This window comes from Neofelis nebulosa, chromosome 13 (genome assembly GCF_028018385.1).
Source record: "Neofelis nebulosa isolate mNeoNeb1 chromosome 13, mNeoNeb1.pri, whole genome shotgun sequence".
Lineage (NCBI taxonomy): Eukaryota > Metazoa > Chordata > Mammalia > Carnivora > Felidae > Neofelis > Neofelis nebulosa.
In genome coordinates, this window is record NC_080794.1 from 39,794,314 (window position 1) to 39,815,026 (window position 20,713).

The 20,713-nt window shown below is 37.3% G+C and overlaps 1 protein-coding gene and 1 long non-coding RNA gene across 6 annotated transcripts in view; one reads left to right on the forward strand and one right to left on the reverse strand.

The window, feature by feature from the left end:
- The window catches only part of KAT6B (lysine acetyltransferase 6B), a 191,207-nt gene that overhangs the window by 9,752 nt on the left and 160,742 nt on the right, over positions 1-20,713 (forward strand). For all 5 annotated transcript variants that reach the window (XM_058698350.1, XM_058698349.1, XM_058698348.1 and 2 more), the window contains exons 2-3: positions 2,083-2,152; positions 5,843-6,721. In XM_058698350.1, coding sequence (XP_058554333.1) covers positions 6,101-6,721 — 621 coding nt within the window. In that variant the 5' untranslated portion in view covers positions 2,083-2,152; positions 5,843-6,100. The remainder of the gene's footprint in view (positions 1-2,082; positions 2,153-5,842; positions 6,722-20,713) is intronic.
- The window catches only part of LOC131493717 (uncharacterized), a 28,292-nt gene continuing 25,095 nt past the window's right edge, over positions 17,517-20,713 (reverse strand). The window contains exon 3 of the long non-coding RNA XR_009252811.1: positions 17,517-17,619. This is a non-coding gene — a long non-coding RNA (uncharacterized LOC131493717). The remainder of the gene's footprint in view (positions 17,620-20,713) is intronic.

Here is a 20,713-nt window from a genome sequence, read left to right on the forward strand (position 1 = left end):
AATGAATGATGTAAATACATCCATACAACCATATAATTTACTGATATTATTTTCTAGTTAAAAATAAAGTGATTGAAGCCCTTAGAAAATAGAATAATTTAATTTGATGTAGCATGAGTCCTCAGAATTAATTTGGAATAATTCACTCCCTTTTTGGTAGCCTTTTAGTCCAACTTTCATTTTATAGAAAAAAATGAAAAGAGAATAATGATTTTTTAGGGTTGTTCTTGTGATAGAATGTCCTATCTACATGTGAAACAAATCTGGGTGCTCTGAAAAAGAGAAGTGGTGTGGATAATTGCAAATTGGGGAAAAAAGCATTTCTGTTTGACTTTTGAATGAATTATGCTTTTTTTTTTTTTTTTTTGCTATAGATTTGTCTTTCTAGTTAGATACTGCTTAGACTAAAATTAGTTTTCAATCTACTCTCTTAGTGTATACCAATTTACAGTGTGGCCATTGGGATGTCAGAAACAAACTTGCCTAAGATTAAAAAATTTGCTGTGGATAATATACAAAGTGGATGTGTTTAGTTGACAATTGGCTACAGATAAGAGACTACTGATTCTGTTCGTCTCCTAGCTGTGTGTGTGTGTATGCTTTAACACAGATTCCGCTTGTAGCATAGAGCTGCTGAGTTACATCTGCTTCTGCCTAATTAACTCTGTTGGTTGGTGTCAGATGAGAGCTAATTTTAAGATTAAATTGAAGAGTGTGGTGTGTGTCTAGTTGGGGGAGGGGAGAAGGAGGATGTAAGGTTGCTTGGTTGTTTTGTATAAGATGAAAATGAAATTATTCACGGTATTGCTTTAAATTTATTTTTGCCTTTGAAGTGAACATGATCACTGTTGTCCACTGTTGTCCTAAAGTATGATCTGTATTAATACATATTTAGTATCGTGAAAGCTGGTACATCCTTCTCTTAGGTACAATTATTGGCCATATCTTGATTATCCAGTCAGTACATTGATGCCAGGTGACCTTTGGGTGAAATAGTGAAAGTTTCCTGGGAAAGTTAATACTGAGCTTCAAACAATAATTGACTTTTTTTCCCAGACAAAATGTTATACCTGCCTGGCTATTTGAGTAATACCAATTTTTTTTTTCCTCATGATGAGATTCTTGCTTAGACTCTATCACAATCTGGAGGACAGATCTGGTTATCTTAAAGAAGAACAAAATTTCTTTCTTTTTTTTTGAGAGAGAGAGAGAGAGTGTGTGTGTGTGTGTGTGTGTGTGTGTGCGCGCGCGTGTGTGTAAATGAGCAGGGGAGGGGCAGAGAGAGGAGAGAGAATTTAAGCAGGCTCTGTTGAGCACAGAGCCCTATGCAGGGCTTGATTTCACAACTCTGAGATCATGACCTGAGCCAAAATCAGAGTTAGACGCTTAACTGACTGAGCCACCCAGGCACCCCCCAATTTTTTTTTTTTAAGTTTGTTTATTTTGAGAGAGAGAGAATGTGCACATGCAAGCAGAGGAGAGCAGAGAGAGAGAATCCTAAGCAGGCTCTGTGCTGTCAGTGCAAAGCACCGCACAGGGCTTGATCTCACTAACCTGGAGATCACGACCTGAGCCGAAATCAAGAGTTGGACGTTTAACCAACTGAGCCACCCAGGCGCCCCCAAAATTTCTTTCTTTTTTTTTTTTTTTAACGTTTATTTATTATTGAGAGACAGACATAGAGCGTGAGCAGGGGAGGGGTAGAGAGAGGGGGAGACACAGAATCTGAAGTAGCTCAAGGCTCTGAGCTGTCAGCACAGAGCCTGACGTGGGGCTTGAACTCACAAACTGCAAGATCATGACCTGAGTCGAGGTCAGTTGCCTAACCAACTGAGCCACCTAGGCACCCCCAAAATTTATTTCTTTAAGCACTGCTTTGGGGCTTCCATTTCCTGTTCTGAATTCCATGTTCTTAAAAACCCTTTAGTGGTAGGAAAGAGTTAATACAACACCAAAAGTAAAGTGCTAATAAACTCATAGTAGTTGTTTGTATTGGATAGTTGTGAAGATCCATAGATGGTTCCTGAATTTGAGGGATGTCCTTATGCCCAAATTAACATTTACTTTTTTTTCCTTTGGCAGATTTGCTTGAAGATCTGGACAATCTTCTTTTTTGTCATGGACTGTTAAAACATTTGGAGTTCCAATTCTGGTATTTTCCCTTATTTTATTATATTTTTAAGATATAAAATGTCAGTCTTATTGAAATGTGTTGATAATGGATATGAACAATTCTTTTGATTGTATGTAAAGATTGTGGTATTAGCTTGTCATGAAGGTATATTATGCGTATTTATTAGTTTTTGTTTTAATGTGTGTTCATTTACCTGTGTAACCAGAGTGCCTGAGAGCACTGTTGGATACTTTTCTGTGACCTCTTCTTCTGCTTCCTGCAGTTGTATTTTGTGCAATCAAATTAAATTAGTTGATTTATCCTAAATAATTACTTGGACATAGTGAAATGTCTTCTAATGAAATTTTGCCGCAAACCATTTTACTTTGGAAAGATGTGTCCTATTCTAAACTTACTAACACAGAATGATTCCATGTTCCATCTTGAAAGTAGCTGCACAATGAAAGCCAGTGATTTCATTCCTAAACACACCATATTCCAAGTCTAACATTTTTTCAATGATTTATATAATGACACAAGGGGAGCGTTTATTAGATTTGCAGATGACATAGATGACAGAACCAGGATCCAAAATGATCTAACAAGTTGGAAGATAGACCCAAACCAACAAAATGAACTTGAACTGTAATAAATTTTAAATCCCGGCATTTATATTTGCACAAGGAAGGGAATGGAAGGAGTCAGCTTGACAGCATTTTTGAAAGAAGATCTGGGATTTTTTGTTGGACTGCATGCTTAGCATGAGTCAATTGTGTGGCAAGGCTGTTAAGAAAGTTCATGTAACCTTGAGTTCCATTTATACTTGGATAATGCCCGGACTGCCAGATTTTAGGATGGACGTTAGCCAAACTAGTGAGCCAACCAAAAGAAGGAGGTGCTTGGAAACCATGTGGTAGGAAGTGTTAAGGGTGGATATGAGTGGTCTAAATAAAGTAGGTAGAATGGAGTTGACTTTTAGTGATTTTTTTAAAACAGTTCTTATTTTCAAATATTTGAAGGCTTGTCATATTTAGAATTAATAAGAGTTTCTTGAGATTGTTCTATGGAAGCCAGGACTAGAGGGTAGAAGTTAGGGGAGGACAGATTTTGGCTTTTGTGAACAAGAAATATATTATTACAGTTAGAGCTCTCCAACAGTGGAGAGAACTCCCTCAAAAAGCGACAAATTCTCCATCACTGGAAGTATTTTGAGACTTGATGGCCCATCTGTTGAGGTTATTGAACAAGGGATCTTTTACTGGATAACTAGGGATTAGATGGGATGACCTGTACAGTCCCTTTAGCCACACATTTCTGAATCTGAAAAAATGGAGTGAACCTACAGTTTACTGATTGCAAAGAGGACAATCCTTTTTAAACTGCCTCTTTCAAGCTGACTGAGCAAGTACGGTTCAGTGGCCCAGTTTTTCAGCAGCAGAGGAAATGTTATGTTTTTCATTATATCTGGCTAAAGTTTTGTGTTTTTTTTAAAATTTTTTTAAAGTTTATTTTTGAGAGTGAGAGAGACATTGCAAGTGGGGGAGGGGCAGAGAGAGAGAAACATAGAATCTGAAGCCAGGTCCAGGCTCTGAGCTGTCAGCACAGAGCCCGACGTGGGCTCAAACCCACAAGCCATGAGAATCATGACCTGAGCTGAAGTTGGACGCTTAACTGACTGAGCCACCCAGGCACCCCGTATCTGGCTAAAGTTTTGAGGAAAGACACTTATTTTCCCTTTTAGATACATTAAATAAATAACCAGAGATAAATTTAATTTTGTATTTTATGAGACATGTTTCAAAGCATGTAGATATTCTGTTAATGGAAGTGATGATAGCTACTGTATATTGTATATTAGATATCATATTCACTTAATTCTCTTAATACTCCTGTGAGGGACATATTATTACCCTACAGGTAAGGTGACTGACACTCATCCAGGGTTTCTCCACTAGATGTTGATAGAGCTGGTATTCATACCATTAGTCCGATTGCAGAGGCAGATCTAGCTGGAAGACAGTTGTGGCTCAGGTGAAGATAGCACTGGACTTCGATTTTAGAATAATGGCATTTGAGCCTTAAGTTTTACTATTGACTGTAACCTTGAGTTCTGTCTTTTCCTGAACCTTAGCTTACCCACAGAATTGACTTGCAGATTAAATGACAAGTTAGGTGTGTGCATACTCTGTAAACTTTAAACTCTAAAAAGAGTTAAGATGTGTATATTACTAGTGGAAGGCAAGATTAGAACCCAGATCTGATCCATCTCCCAGGCGAGGGCACTTTTTTCTGGTGTTCTTTGCAAGTGTACCCAATGTATAGATTGGCGATATAAGGTGGTTTTGTTGTACGCCAGAGGCTCTCAGAGAGCAATACCACTGTTTACCTGGAATCAGATTTGCATGAACCTTCCTTGTATTGAGCCAGGTATTAAGATACCTAGAATGGTATATTATTTAAAAGGTGAAGGGTTAAAGGGGTGCCTGGGTGGCTCAGTCGGTTGAGCGTCTGACTTCGGCTCAGGTCATGATCTCGCAGTTGACAAGTTCGAGCCCTGCGTCGGGCTCTGTGCTGACAGCCCAGAGCCTGGAGCCTGCTTCAGATTCTGTGTCTCCTTCTCTCTCTGCCCCTTCCCTGCTCATGCTCTGTCTCTCTGTCTCAAAAATAAATAAACATTAAAAACAAAAAATTAAAAGAAAAGGTGAAGGGTTATGTTACCGTATTAGTTTCAGTTTTCCAACCTGTGGGTTAGAGAGTGTCACAGACCCTTTGCAAAGGGATGGGAGGATATGATTCCATAGAAGTGGCTAGATGAGAAATTTTCTTATGTGTGACTTGGGTAATATCTAGCTGAAATAGAAGAATCAAATCAGGATTATTGGATTATTGCCTGTTTTAAGTTGAAGATTTTTTTTTTTTTTTAAGTATTTATTTTGAACAAGCATGCATGCCAGCAGGGGAGGAGCAGAGACAGAGAGAATCCCAAGTAGGTTCAGTGCTGTCAGCACAGAGCCTGACATGGGGCTCAATCCCACAAACTGTGAGATCATGATCTGAGCTGAAATCAAGAGTCAGACACTTAACTGACTGAGCCACCCAAGCACCCCTCTCATCCTTATGATTTTCTTAATAACATTTTCTTTTCTCTAGCTAACTTTATTTTAAAAATACAGTATGTAATAAATATAACTTACAAAATGTGTTAATCAACCGTTTATGTTATTGGAAAGGCTTCCAGTTAACAGTAGGCTATTAGTAGTTAAGTTTTTGGGGAGTCAAAAGTTATAGGTAGATTTTTGACTATGTGGGGGTTGATGCCCCAATCCCTCATATTGTTCGAGTCAGCTATACTTTCATCAGATTTTTTGTGTCATAGACTTACTCTTTGAGGTTGGTTTTATGTTTAGAATAGACATATATCTTGAGCTACTCATGTAATGTTATTAATTTCAATAAAGGTTAATCCATTAAATAAGTACGTAGGTGTTATCTTTTCAGTGCCCCATAATGACTTCATAATAAATAACAAGTGAGAGTCCTAAAAAAATTCCCTTCTCAGACCGTGACCCAATTTCTGGTTAGGAAATATAGTCACTGTGGCTTTGTTACATAACACTTTGCCTGTCATTACTTCTGTGGGCCTTTTGCATCTGAAAAGTAATACTAAAGAGTCTTTTATTTTTCAAAGTTCCGTTATTAAGGACCTTTTCCCCCTTTTTATCCTTTAAGGTCTTGATTTCCTTGTTAAAGATGTTCTTCACCCGAATGCAGTCTTTCCCGTTGGTCAAATAAGACAACTATCAACATTGCCTGTGTGTCCTGTTTTTAATCTCTTAAGGATGGATGTTTGTGAGGTTTTGTTTAATACGGTCTGGAATATTTTGCCCATTTGTTGAATTGTAAATGACTTTTAAATGTTCAAGTTCTGTTAAATACAAGGAGAACCTCTATGGGTAACTTTGGTATTGAAGAAGTCATTTGTCAACCATGGTAAAACTTGCAAACCCACTTTATACAGAGTGGATTCTTGAAGCTATACAGAAAATAAAAAAGCAAAAGCAAAGGCCCTCTGAAGAGAGAATCTGCCATGCAGTCAGCACTTCCCATGGGTTGGATAAGAAGACAGTCTCTGAACAGCTGGAACTCAGTGTTCAGGATGGCTCAGTTCTTAAAGTCACCAACAAAGGCCTTGCCTCCTATAAGGACCCAGACAACCCTGGGCGCTTTTCATCAGTTAAACCAGGCACTTTTCCTAAGTCAACCAAGGGGTCTAGGGGATCATGTAATGATCTCCGCAATGTGGATTGGAATAAACTTTTAAGGAGAGCAATTGAAGGACTCGAGGAGCCAAATGGCTCCTCCCTGAAGAACATCGAGAAGTATCTCAGAAGTCAAAGTGATCTCATAAGCACCACCAACAACCCAGCCTTTCAGCAGCGGCTGCGACTAGGAGCCAAACGTGCAGTGAACAATGGGAGGTTACTGAAAGATGGACCGCAGTACAGGGTCAATTATGGAAGCTTAGACTGCAAAGGGGCTCCCAAGTATCCCAGTGCTTTTCCATCCTCGCTACCACCTGTCAGCCTTCTACCCCATGAGAAAGATCAGGTAAGTAAAGACAATATATTCTAAGTATTGCCCATCTGCCTTGTACAGTTTCAGTTAAATTCTGTATGTACAGAAGTTCTGAGTGAAGTTGAAGAAAATCAAATCTTTTGCTTTAGAGCAGGCTTTTATATTTTAAAATGTATATATTGTTTTTTAATATAAATTGTTCTATACTGTTTTACTATGTATTAGGGGTTTCCTTATTAGGAAGAATTTAATGTGATGATTATGCAATTTGTTTTTTAAACACTAGTTGCTAATTGGTGAGTGCTTGAAGGGACCCGGATAGTAACTTTAATCCTCCTTCATCAAGGCAGGACCATATATATTTCAAAACTCTAAGAAAGGCCATTGTATATTTTTCTCTTTAAAAAATATTAAATTATTTATAATTTATCTTTTCAGCTTTATTGAGGTATAATTGATACATTTTTCTCTTTATTATTTTCAGAGAAGACAGCTCTATAGACTAGTTAATTATATTAATACTGATAACCTGTGCATTCCTGGAATTGTTTTAATGTGTGACCTAAATCCTGCGTATTTCAATTTGAAGTAATTTATTATTGTCTGATTCTCAGTGGGTGAAAGTGAATGTTTATTTTGTGTCATGCCATATCTTTTACTGTTTAGTTTCTCTGGGTCTTATGTTATTTCTGGAGTATTTATACATATATGACAGTTTTGTCACTTATACATATAAAATGACTTCTGCAATTTAAATCTTTGATCGAGTAGGATTTTTGTTTCATTTCAAAGCTACTGAAGGTGTCTCCCAAACTAAAACCTAAGTAGAGCAATAGCAAATTGTTTATAATAATTTAGGCCTTTCATTGTTGGCAGAAAGAGTAGTTGTAGGCATTGACTACATTTCTAGGAGTGATGGAAACACAAGTGTTAAGGAAAGTTGTGCACCTGATAGCTTGTTTTTCTTCTTTGGGTACTGCCAGCTCTTGAGATGGACTCTACTTCCCTCAGTGGTTTAAGCTGATAGAGACCCAGCTCTAGAAACTGGGTAGGACCAGGTGATTTGCCTTTCTAGCACTCCTTCCTTCCTTCCTTCCCTCCCTCCCTCCGTCTTTCTTTTTCTCTTTTCTTTCTTTCTTTTTCTGCTTTCTTTCTTTCTTGAATTTATTTATTTATTTATTTAGAGAAAGCATGAGTTGGGGAGGGGGCAAGAGGGTGAGAGAGAGAATCTTAAGCAGGCTCCATGCTCAGAGCCGAGCCCAATGCAGGGCTTGATTCCACAACTCTGGGATCATGACCTGTACTGAAATCAAGAGTGCTCACCGACTGAACCAACAAAGAGCCTAAATCATGATGATCAACAGACTGAACCACCTAGGTTTAATTTTTTTTAAGTACTCTCCATACCCAAAGTGGGGCTTGAACCTACAAACTCTAGGTTGAGGGTTGCATGCTGTACTGACTGAGCCAGCCAGGTACCCCCTAGTATTTCTTCCTTTCTTTTTTTTTTTTTTAACATTTGTTTATTTTAGAGAGGGAGAGAGAGAGAGAGGGAAAGCACACATGAGTGCAAACAGAGGAGAGGCAGAGAGAGAGAGGGGACAAAGTATCTGAAGTGGGCTCTGTGCTGACAGCATTGAGCCCCACCCAGGGCTCGAACGCATGAACTGTGAGATCATGACCTGAGCTGAAGTCGGATGTTCAACCAACTGAGCCACCCAGGCACCCCTGCATTTATTTCTTAATTTTATTTTTATTAGTTTTCCTCACATTTATTTTATCTTTCGGTGGTATTTGTGTTAACAACCCTCAATTCTTTGTGAGAAAATGTGTTCTTAAAGAAGTAAGTTACCTATAAAAAATTTTATTTTAATAATATTTGTTTCAAAAAAGTGTACTGAGTGACTCAAATCCTAATTCTTATGTCTGACAAAGCCACGTTAAGCACTTAGGTTTCTCATTAAATATTTTTTTATAAAAGCTTATATATACCATGAGGAAATTCCTTAAAGGAATGTAGATCCATTTCTTGATGGATTTGGATATCTTTGTTTTCAAAACCTGTACATTACCCTGAGGTATATTAAGATTTTATAATTACCAGGTACCTGGACTAATTCAGGCAGCTTTAGGTAATTTAATAGTATTTTTCAATAAATTTGTGATCCAGGTAGAAGTCACTACAAATTCCCCAGTCCCTTTTTTATCCTTTCTTTAACCTTGCCCATCATTTCTTGCTAACCTTATCATTTTTTTTTTTTCATGCGGCATCTCTTTAGAAGTATTTTTAGTCTAAAGGAAAATTCATGTCTGGAAGTGTCTAGGATTGAGAACAGAGTAATTTATTGCTTAGCATGCAATTGTTACTGCTCCTTCTATGATGCTGATCTTTTCATATTGTCCAATTAGCATCATCATAGAACAAGGAAAACAGAGGAAATGAGTCCTAGAATTTTTACTTTATGATTTTACCTGATCTAATTCTTAAAAAAGAACAAATAAAAATAAAAATCTTATCAAGTCAGTTTGGCCACAAGGTATTGGATTGTTTGTGTGGTATATTTGCAATAGTATTTTACCTTGGTGAAAATATAATATTGCCCTTTGAGATTACAAGTGGTAAATAGTTTAAAACCATGTAAAATTGGTAAGTAATTGTAATAGAAATTCTTAACCTGGGTCTATGAATGAGCTTGGGAAAGATAGGTCACAAATCCCCAGAAATCTAATATAAAGTTATCAGTATCCATTCGTTTTTCTAGGGTTAGGGCCTATTGCTTTTTGTTGTTGTTTTTGTTTTAATCAGATTCTCAAAGGGATCCAAAATGTCAAATAGCCAATGTAAGTATGTTAGTACTGTAGAAAATATTTGTTTTTTTTTTTTTTTTTTTTCAACGTTTTTTATTTATTTTTGGGACAGAGAGAGACAGAGCATGAACGGGGGAGGGGCAGAGAGAGAGGCAGACACAGAATCGGAAACAGGCTCCAGGCTCTGAACCATCAGCCCAGAGCCTGACGCGGGGCTCGAACTCACGGACCGCGAGATCGTGACCTGGCTGAAGTCGGACGCTTAACCGACTGCGCCACCCAGGCGCCCCATTTGTTGTTTCTTATACTAAAACCATAATGTATTAATGGTTGGTTTCTTATTTTTCTTACTTTAGCTTCTGTACTTGGATCTGAATGTAGACTGGTTGTACTATGGTTTCGTGTATATAGGACTTTCTCTAATATATTCGAAGGGCAGATTATCATTGTTCTTGATGTGCTAGAAATTTATAGATTTTGCATTGTGGGAAGACATTTATTATATAAAAGACAACTGTACAGAGATGGGGTTATCTCACAATTTAGCCAACTAATGTCTCAGAGAAGTGTTTTTGCTGTGCAGTTCCATTTAATTGTGAAAATGAAACAAAAATAGTAAAAATAATAACTAACATTTCTTAAGTGTTAAATGCTGGCAGTATTCCAAGTGCTTTTACATTTATTATCTCCTTGACTTGTCACAATAACTGTGAGGGCCATAAGATTATTATCCTTGTTTTGCACATGAAAAAGTGGGACTCAAAGCCTAAGTAATTTGTCATATCACTTATAGAGCTAGTGAGTGGTGAAGCCAACATTCTAAGAAGATAGTGTGACTCCAGACCTCTTTACTGCTGGGCTGTATACTGGTTAACATTGCTGGCTTTTCATTAATAGTAAAAGTATTTCTTACATTTCCTCAACTGTTTAGAAGCTGTTTTCCCCCAACAAATAGATTTCTGGTATTTTAAATTTGATAGTTGCAGTGAGCTTATTACAGTTTTTAAAGCAGGTGCTATTTATAATATTAGCAATATGGAAAAATAGTAGGGAAAGTAGTAAATCTGTGTCTAATTAGATTTAACATCATCATCATTCCTATGCATGGCTGCTAGGAAGAATACAATGCAAGTTAAAATAGAAGGGGTTCTTCCTTTCTGAAATGTAATTGCACATCTTCTGATAGTCTAGAATTCAAATTGGATATTACCACACTGGCTCCTTAGCATAACTTCTTTGTATTTATTTAAGAAAGCTCTCTTTGGTGAGGTGATATGGAAATGAATTAAACCACTGAAGATAAAACTTTATCTTTGACTTGGTGAGGGAACTCCTAAAGGATAGTATTAGTGTTTCTCATTAAAAGTGGTAAAGCTCAATTAGGTCAGATTATGAGGACTTTGGAAAGTCAAATATTCTAAGAGAGACTTCAGTTATCACCACACACTTTGTAGCATTAAGATTCCATTTGAATATTTGAGCTTTAGCATTTTTATGAAATCAGTTCAATTTTAAACAGAGTCCTTGGTATTTCACTTTATTGGGAGTATTTTGCTATAATTTATTAAGTATCAAATATTGGTATGTTTCCAGTACAGTACAAAATATGGGAATTCTCATTTTAGGTTGCTATAGTTGGAAAGGGAGATGCTTCTAGTATCAGGTAGGTCTTTTGATGTTTTTTGTTGGAGAAATGAAATCTTACAGAAGCCTTCAAACAGAATTACAAAAACAATGATACTGTCCCTAAGAAAAAAAGTGAAGATGAGTTTATGGTCCAAAATGGGGCTGAGAGACAAAATTGTGTTAAAAATCACTTGTGGTCTTGGCTTGTTCAGTTTGTTATTCTGTTTGTCCCCCACTCCCTTCTAGGGAGATATTTTATTAGGGCTTTGGCAATGTTATTAGTATGAAATATTTCCATAAATATAATATTAACGTATGTCCTACATCACTTTTGTGTAAATGTCATAAATAAAAGAACTTTACTTTTAGATTCCTTTCTTTGGTTTTCACCACTTTGTCTTCGCCACTCCAGTCCCATTATCCCTGCCCTAGAGAGACCCTCCTTGTCTTTTTCTGGGACTTTTCCAATTGCCTGTACTTTGTGAAGGACCATTCACTAGTCCATATTGTTCTTTGATGTGGCAGGCTTCCAGAAGTCTCTCGGCCCTAGGGGAATCGTTCATAGTCTCAGACTCTGGATCTTTTTGGCAGAAATGTGTGTATTTTTTTTATCTGCTAATTATAGAGAGTCCAAGTGTCCTCCTCTCTGTTGACCTTCTTAGTTTTCCTTTGAATTGGTGTCCTTTGTATTGCAGATGTCACATTTCTCAAAGAGTGCTTAGCTATGTGTATTCAGCTGAAAGTTGGATAAAGCCCTAAACATTGCAAAATACACTCTTTGTATATATAACCTGAATTTTGGAATTGGTATGGATGAAAGTCAGTTTTAGAATGACTAAAGTCAGACAGAAACCTATTACAATGTGGAAGACTAGATAGATCAAATACCTGCTGTTTCAGGGTCAGGAAAGAAAAAAATATTGTAGTTTATGCTGTTCCTATAATTAAGCTTCAGTAGTTCTTCCAAATAGCAGACTATCTAAGCACTGCTTTTGTGAGCAGATAATACCAGTTGTTGAGACGTTATTGAGAGAGCACTTGGATTGTCTCAAACTAGTTAGTTGGGTCAAGGGAAAGATAAAATGAGGAGTGAATGAGTCTTTTCTGTTGTACTCAGAGGCATGACAGCTTGTTCCACTTTTGAGCTTTTATCAAGATGGGACTTGTCTAGACTTCTAATGAAATAGGCTTCAGGTAAAGTAGCAACATTAGGTCAGGATTTTTGACTGTGAAAATGAGTCTTAAACATTCTTTTTAACTCTTTGGATGTTAAACAGTTTTGATACTTGCAGCTGCCTTTTCGGCAACACGTCATCTTGTCCTGAATGACATACACACACACACACACACACACACACACACACACACACACACAGATACATGCATATACACACACATACATACACACATACATATGTATACATACACACATATGTATACACACACACACACACACACACACACACACACACATAGTCTATTTTCTTATTTCCTAATGGTATTTTCCAAGCATTAGGGATGCCAAGGGTGTGGTGTTTTGACTAATTCTGGATATTTTCAGCAGCTTTCAGGGACTTACTGTTGTATTCCATATACCTGTTTGGCTTACATAACAGCTACATTTGTTATACTCACGTGCCAAGAAAATCAATGTTTTATCGCTTTGAAGTTACTTAACAGGTGATGTTTGCTAATTTATTATGATGGTATCTGGGATGGCAAAGGTTTTTATTCATTCTTTCTCTTCAAACCTTATGTAGTAAGTAGTATATTTTAATGTTTCTCAGAATGAAGGTCTATATTTTATGTATTTTCTTTGTACCTTAATGTACAAAGGGTACATGAGAAAATGCCATTGTTTTATCTTTGCAATGGCAAATTTTGATTGTAAATCCATGACTTCTTGTTTTGTTTACAAACAATTTTCTTGGCTGGTACATTAAACCACAGTAGATTTGATGAAACTGTTCATCTTTAGTTATGCCAACATTCAAATGTGAATCTGCATCTTAGGTACTTTGATCTTTCTGATCTATTAATATTTCTTAGTACATAAACATCAATTAGCTTACTAAATTAAAGTTAGCAAATGAGTCAGCCATGTAATTTGTTTGTGACATTTTGAGTTAGCAGGGCCATGAGAAAAAAATATTTTTATTTGTGTGGAGGTGCTCTTATCTCCCTGTCTTCAGGTGGTAATGGGAGTTTATACATGTAAGAAATGGAGGTATGGTGGTGCACGTTGTGAAATGCTAATCCCTATTATTGGGCTTCTGCTTGGGGCTGGACTGCTTTCCCTGAGATGTCTTCAGGAGTTGCAAACTGCATACTGTTGTTTTCCTTTTATAAATGAGCCTTTTAATTAGCAGAATATTAATGTAGAGTCTAACTTTTTTGTTTTATGAAAGGTAGTATTTTGAAAAATCTGCAAAATGAACTATATGGGCAAAAGTTCTAGAGTGGATGGTATTAGATTTAAACTGTGAATCTGGCCTTTACAAAGCTACAAAATAAATACTAATCAGTGGTGTAAGTAAAATCCAGGAAGGATTTGTGTTAATTTGACAAGTAGGTTTAGAGTTCTTTAGCCATTATTTTTTAGAAACCAGCTTTGTTCATACATCCTTTCTCTAATTTGCTTCACTTTTGATCTTTGATAAAACCAGCTGCAATTTTGTTTCATTAACAAACTTAACTGTTTAACAGATGTTTGTTTTGGCTTGATTGTGTCCTTTCTATTAGAAACAGCATAACATACATAGAAACCATGCTGAGCCTTTTCCTGTCTGTAGCTAGACAGGCGTTTCAGAAGAACAACTTAATTTTATTTACAAGTTCAATTTTTGTTCTTCTGTACTATTATTGTAGGTATACAAACATTTTAGCTCTTGTTCCCCCTGTCAGGGAGGTCTTTTGTTCTTAATCCTCCATCTGTTAGTCTGGTACCCTCCCCCTCCCCCTTTTTTTAGCTTTACAAAATCTTAGCATGCAGGGAAAAAGGTATTGCAGAAGAGGTAATTGAGATATCAATGACTCTTCTACAGTTCAAGGGAGGGAATGGGACTAGCCTGGTGAATTTAGATAATTTCTTCCATCTTCTTTGATGTCAGTAAGCTGCCATATGGACAGCAATGAGGCCTACAGGAAGGAGGTGAGCTTTGGTCTGGGCTGCCTGTGATACTCAAAGAGATGTGGGCTGGGAGCCAGAGGCAGGCAGTCCTTGAATGTTTCTGTAGTTGTTTCTGATGCGGCCAGTCCTGATTTTTGTCTGTGGTTTATTGCCATGCTTGTGACTCTCTTAGATCATACACGGGAATGATAAAATTCAAGAGAGGTAAAGTTTACATGCAGTAAGAGAAATAATAATAAGAGAAGCAAGGAATACTCAAACTAAAATAAAGTATTAAAGGACATCAAATGATGATTCCTATTTGATATTTGATCTTGTTTCCAAAACTGGTATTTTAATAATCATATAGGAGCTTCTACCTTCTATCAAAACCCAACCCTAGGAGCATCTGGGTGACTGGCTTAGTCAAGAGTGTCCCACTCTTGATTTCTGCTCAGGTCATGATCTCGGGGTTGTGAGATCGAGCCCCCCCCCCTCCCCCCCCACCGCATCCCCCTTGGGCTCTGCACTGGGTGGGGGGGCCTTCTTGAGATTCTCTTTTTCTCTCTCTCTCCTTCCCTCCCTCTTGCTCTCCCTCTGCCCCTCCCCTGTTTATGTGCACACAAGCTTGCCAGCCTCTCTCACAAACAACCCAACCCAGAGCCTTGAGATGTGAGTAATGCTGCAGAAAACAGGATCTGCTAGTGGAAGAATGTGGGACCTTTGAAGAACATTAGCTATTCCAGTTAGATTGCTGGCAGGTTGTGAGGAAACTAGAAAAGATAGGCAGTGGAGGGAACCAGAAAGGTATTTCCCCCTTAACTTTGTAATTTGTGAAATTGCAATATTTCAGAAAAGTTGAAAGACTAATACAGTAAGTGCTGTATTTCTTTTATTTGGATTTACCGATTGTTAAGCATTTTGTTACATTTGTTCTTTCTCCCTCTTTTAAGTGTGTATGTATACACATATGGAGAGAGAGAGAGAGAGAACGAGAGAGAGAACATGAATCCCAAGCAGGCTCCATGCTTAGCATGGAGCTTGACATGACACTTGGGCTTGATTTCATATGACTGAGATCATGACCTAAGCTGAAATCAAGAGTCAGCTAAGCCACCCAGGCACCCTGATTATTGTATCTTTAGTAGAGAACAGTTTTCCCTCTTTTTTTTTGCTTTTCACATCAGTGACTTTTTTTGTTGTTTATTTTTAAATTATTTTTTAAAATTATTTTAAAAAATATACTTTTGAGTATAGTTGACAATAATACATCAGTGACATTTTTGACAAGTCTAGGCCATTGTCTTATAGGATGTCCCACAGTTAGTGTTTATCTGATTGTGTTCTTATGATCAAAATCAAGTAAACATTTTTGGCAAGAATATTGTGGGAGTGATACGTATTTCCTCTTGTCCTGTCAGGAGATAATATCCTTTTAGGTTGTGTCATTACTGGTGGTGCTTATTTGGCCATTTGGTTAAGGTGCTTATCTGTTAGATCTATGTTTATAATGGCATGTTTTCTTTTTTGTAGTTAGTAAGTAAGTAATTTGTAGAGTGATACTTAGACCATGTGAATAACTTTTCATTTGTGCGTATTATTTCCTATTAGTGCTACAACAAATTACCACAGACTTAGTGTCTTAAAACAATGCAGATTTATTGTCTTATGGTTCTATAGGTCAGAAATCCAACATGGGTCCCATTGGGTTAAAATCAAAGTGTGGGCAGGGGAGTCTCTAGGAGAAGAATGTGTTTTATCACCTTTTCCAGCTTCTGTGTGCTGCCTAAATTCCTTGGCTCTGGCTCCCTCCCGCATCTTTAAAACCAGCAGTACTGCATCTCTCAGACCATTTTTCCGTAATCACATCTGACTCTGACCACAGCCTGGACAGCTTTTAAAGGATTCATGTGGTTAGATTGGAGCCATTTAGATAATCCTGGATAATCTCCCCATCTCAAAGTCCTTAACTTAATCACACCTATAGGGTCACTTTGCCATATAAGGTGACAGATTCACAGGTTCTTAGCATTAGGAAGTGGACACTGGTGGTGTTGGTGGGGATGCATTATTCTGCCTGTCACACAGTGGTTTCAGTATCCTCACCTCAATTAGTTTTTACAGTGGAGGTTGCAAATCTTGGAAGGTTTGGGGGCTATGATATAACACGGTCTAAGTCTGCTTAGCAAAGAATGAATCACAGTTTATGAGGGTAATGCTAGCTGAAGGCTGGGAGTCAAGAGGCCTGAGCTCTAGGTCTGACGGTACATCCTAAATCATTTCCATGAGAGCAGGAACAGGGACTTGCCTCCTGCTTCCACTTAGGGTTTCTTTACTCACAAGTTGAATTGAAGGATGGATTTGGCACTAATAGCTTGAGAGTTTTTAACAATAGGAGTTTGGATATCCAAATGTTCCCTGAGAAGTGCATTTAAAGTTGTAGAGAGAAAGGTCTGTCTTTAAATGCCCACAGAATGCATAGGACAACTTAATAAGATAGGCTCTTTTGTGACATTTTAAATACTAAGTAACAACTGAAGAATTTTATGTCTATTATTTAAATTTGAATCCTCAATTAGAAAAATCTAAATAGGCTGAAAAAGAAACTGACTTATTTTAAAATGAATGATTATCATGCTTACAATGTTATGTCAATTATATCTCAATAAAGGTGGAAAAAAAGAAAAATATGCAGGTAGATGGATGTTGTATTTTCAGTTCTTAGTAAAAACTCAGAAAAGATAAATATCAAATCAAGATTCACAAAGGCAGTTAACCCCAAGGATTCTTTTCCTTTCATTTCATAGTGTTTTAGTAGAATCTTCTGCAGTAGCTGTACTTAGTTGGAATGTTTTAGAAATACTGTTCCAACTGTTAAAGAATAACAGTTTAGTTACCAGCCTATAAATGTGCTTTCTAGAGCTGATAAAAAAAAGATGATCTTCTCATCTTATGAGCTCTGACCCTCTGTAAACCTTCCAACTTACCTCATTTTCCACCAGCTATTGAAATATAACAAGATGCCAACAATTACATCCTCACAAAGCATTTATACCAACTTATAAAATTACCTCCTTATTGGAAAATTGTGTAATATCTTGATTTCAATTTAGCATGGCATGTTGGTTAGCAATAAATCTTACTGGGGTATGAACACAATCCTGCAGGCAGTTCACAGAGCATTGATCAGGTGCAAATTGTGTGTATTTTTCTAGCTTCTGAAAATTTCAGAGCAAAATGAAATAAATAGGCATCACTGAGACCAATGCTTTTTAGGTCCTATTTTAATCTGACATAGAAGAACATCGCCATGTATCTTGCAAGAAATGCCTTGACTCTCCTGAAATTCATTATTTGTGTTTTTGACTTTTGCATTTCCCCATTTTGTCTGTGATATACAACAGAAACAAAAGAATATGGTTAAAACATGTACCTTGTAAAGTGTGCATAATGAACAGTTCATACTAGATTTGAAGGCTCTATATAGAGTACATAAGAAGATGTTAATATTAAACTCTTACTGCTTACTGTGGACCAGGCAAAGTTCTAAATATTTATTATATACAAAATACTATTCTATGGACTCTGAGAAATAAGTACTGTTATTAATGGAATTTTACAGATGAAGAAACAGACCAGAGAAATCAGTGATGAGGGTGGGAGCTAGACATTAGAAGTTCTTGAAAAGCTGGGTAATGTCAGTGTGCAGCAGAAGTTTGGGAATCACTGCCCAAGGCTAACTTTCCTTTATAGATGTGCAATAGAGTCTACTCAGGTGGTTGAGGAAATAGTCTAGATGTGTTCATTGGACAAGGCCCTTGTTCCTCCTGAAAGGGATCTTAGAGATGATTCTAAAGAAGGAGGCTCTGGAGCCAGAATGCTTAGTTCAAATCCTGACTTTTTCCATTGCCCAAGTCAAGTCTCTCTCAGTTTCCTCAGCTGACAACTGGAGATAATAATAGCCAGACGGGATAGGGATAGTTTGCTCCAACTGCCTAGCCCTCAGATAGCGAGGTAGTGAGCTTTTCCTGGGCCATGCTAGAAAGGGCACCTGAGCAGGGTCCAGGGTGTGGAAGGGGCAGTGGCCCTTCTGCTCTTGAGGGAAAAGTGTAAATTGATGTCCTTATCATCTTCTAAAGAAGATCTCCTTTCCTACTGGACACTTGCTCTAGTCACACAGGCCATGAGTGGCTAAAGTCCACATTTCTGTGTTGTTGTTTCCCTACTTCTTGTTATTTAAAAATCAGAAAAAGCATATGTTTTTAGAGTAATACATGCTCATTGTACAAAACTTTGAAAAATACAGAAAGGTTCAAGGGATGATGCACCATGACTGCAAATTTATTCCAAAGGTAATTACTGATAAAAACTGTTTTTTCTTCCACTCTTTTTTTCCCTACATGTATATATTTGTTATATTTAAATAAAAAGAGGAATATATTAACTATATATATTTATATGTTCCTTTCTACATTTAAAATCTATTGTGAGCCTTTCCCCATATTCCTTATTTTTTGCAGTGTGACTTTTTTTTTTAAGTTTATTTATTTATTTTGAGAGAAGAGAGTGCGAGCAGGGGACGGAGAAAGAGAGAATCCCAAGCAGGTCCCCCACAGCACAGAGCCCCATAGTAACAGTGGAACCCAGAGCCTGCTGAATCTCACAAAGTATACCTGAGCTGAAATCAAGAGTTGGTTGCTTAACTGACTGAGCCAAGCCAAGTGCCTCACAGTGTGACTTTAAATGGCTGGTAGTGTTTCCTATGTCTTTGTGTTTTAACATTTTTTAAAATGTTTTTTATTTTATTTTTGACAGAGAGAGATACAGAGCGCGAGCGGGGAGGGGCAGAGCGAGAGAGGGGGAGACACAGGATCCGAAGCAGGCTCCAGGCTCTGAGCTGTCAACACAGAGCCTGATGAGGGGCTCGAACTCATGAACTCTGAGATTATGACCTGGGCCAAAGTCAGCGCTGAACTGACTGAGCCACCCAGGTGTCCCTGTGTTTCAACATCTAGGACATTCCTAACTGTTTTGCTATTACAGATAATACTGCTACTAAAAATTTGCATATACATAGGTAATTATTTCCCATAGGATAGATTATCGAAGGACATATACTGGGGCATAAACATGAATTCTTTTTCTAAGGCTTTTGGAACATATTGTCAAAAAGTAAGCCGAGCATGAGAGGCCTTAGGCATCTACTTGCTTCCTAGCCCTTTTTATCTTGCTAATGTGGTAGAGGGAAGAGTGGATTCCTGTTACTTTCCTTTGCAGTTCTTTGATTATGAATAACTTGAACATGTTTTATGTTTAATGGTCATTGTTCAATAACTGTAGTGTGATTCTCTCCTCATCCTTCATCCTGTACCCCAGAGGCAACTGTCTTCAACACTTTTCCCCCCCATCTTCAACTCTTTATGCCACATTTAGTCATTTCTTCTGGAAGTTAGAGTTCTGTATTTTTTTTTTTAATTTTTTTTTTAAATTTTTTATTTATTTTTGAGACAGAGAGAGACAGAACATGAACGGGGGAGGGTCAGAGAGAGAGGGAGACACAGAATTGGAAGCGGGCTCCAGGCTCTGAGCCATCAGCCCAGAGCCCGACGCGGGGCTCGAACCCACAGACCGTGAGATCGTGACCTGAGCTGAAGTCGGATGCTTAACCGACTGAGCCACCCAGGCGCCCCTAGAGTTCTGTATTTTTAAATAACATTCTTATAATGCTGTTTCTTGAATTTCAACTTTAGCCATTTTCTATTGACCTCTTGGCGAGGCAAAATAAGGATAAAGTTCTCTTATATGCATATTCCCTTCCCATTGTCTTTCATCTCAGTGTTAAGCCTTCATTTTTGCCTAGGTCATTATTTGTATTCTGTGTTTATATTTTTATGAGATTTTTATGAGTATGCAAATAGTATTCTATTGGAGCCGTGGAATATACTACATACTATTAACAATTTTTGTGATTTTTATTGGTTATTTTTAGAATACTCTTCCCCATCCTGAATTCAGAGAAGTCATTTACTAATATTTCCTTCTAGTTTTTTGTTGTCTTTAGTGGTGTCATACTTAAGTCATTAAAATCATCTATATTTTTATTTTGGTAAATGGTGTAAGGATCTGCTTTTTGTTTGCTTGCTTTAATAGCAAACTGATTGTTTCAGTAGAATCTATTACAATTCTTACTTTCCCCACTAATTTATGATGCCTTTAGGAAATTATATAGCAACTTTATATCAATCAGAAATCTAGATCTCTCTTAAACAGTTTCCCTTTTTGCCTTTGAAAATTTTAATTAAATTAACTTTCCAACTTTTATTTCACTTAACCTCATTTAACCTGTGGTGCTGTCTGTCTCCAGTTTTACTTTGGAATGTAGGGGAGGAGGTGGGGGGAGCAAAATGCAATTGGCCTCCTTGGTGCAGTATTCCCATTTCCAAGGATTGCTGGAATACATAGATTCCTTGAAATCACTTGCC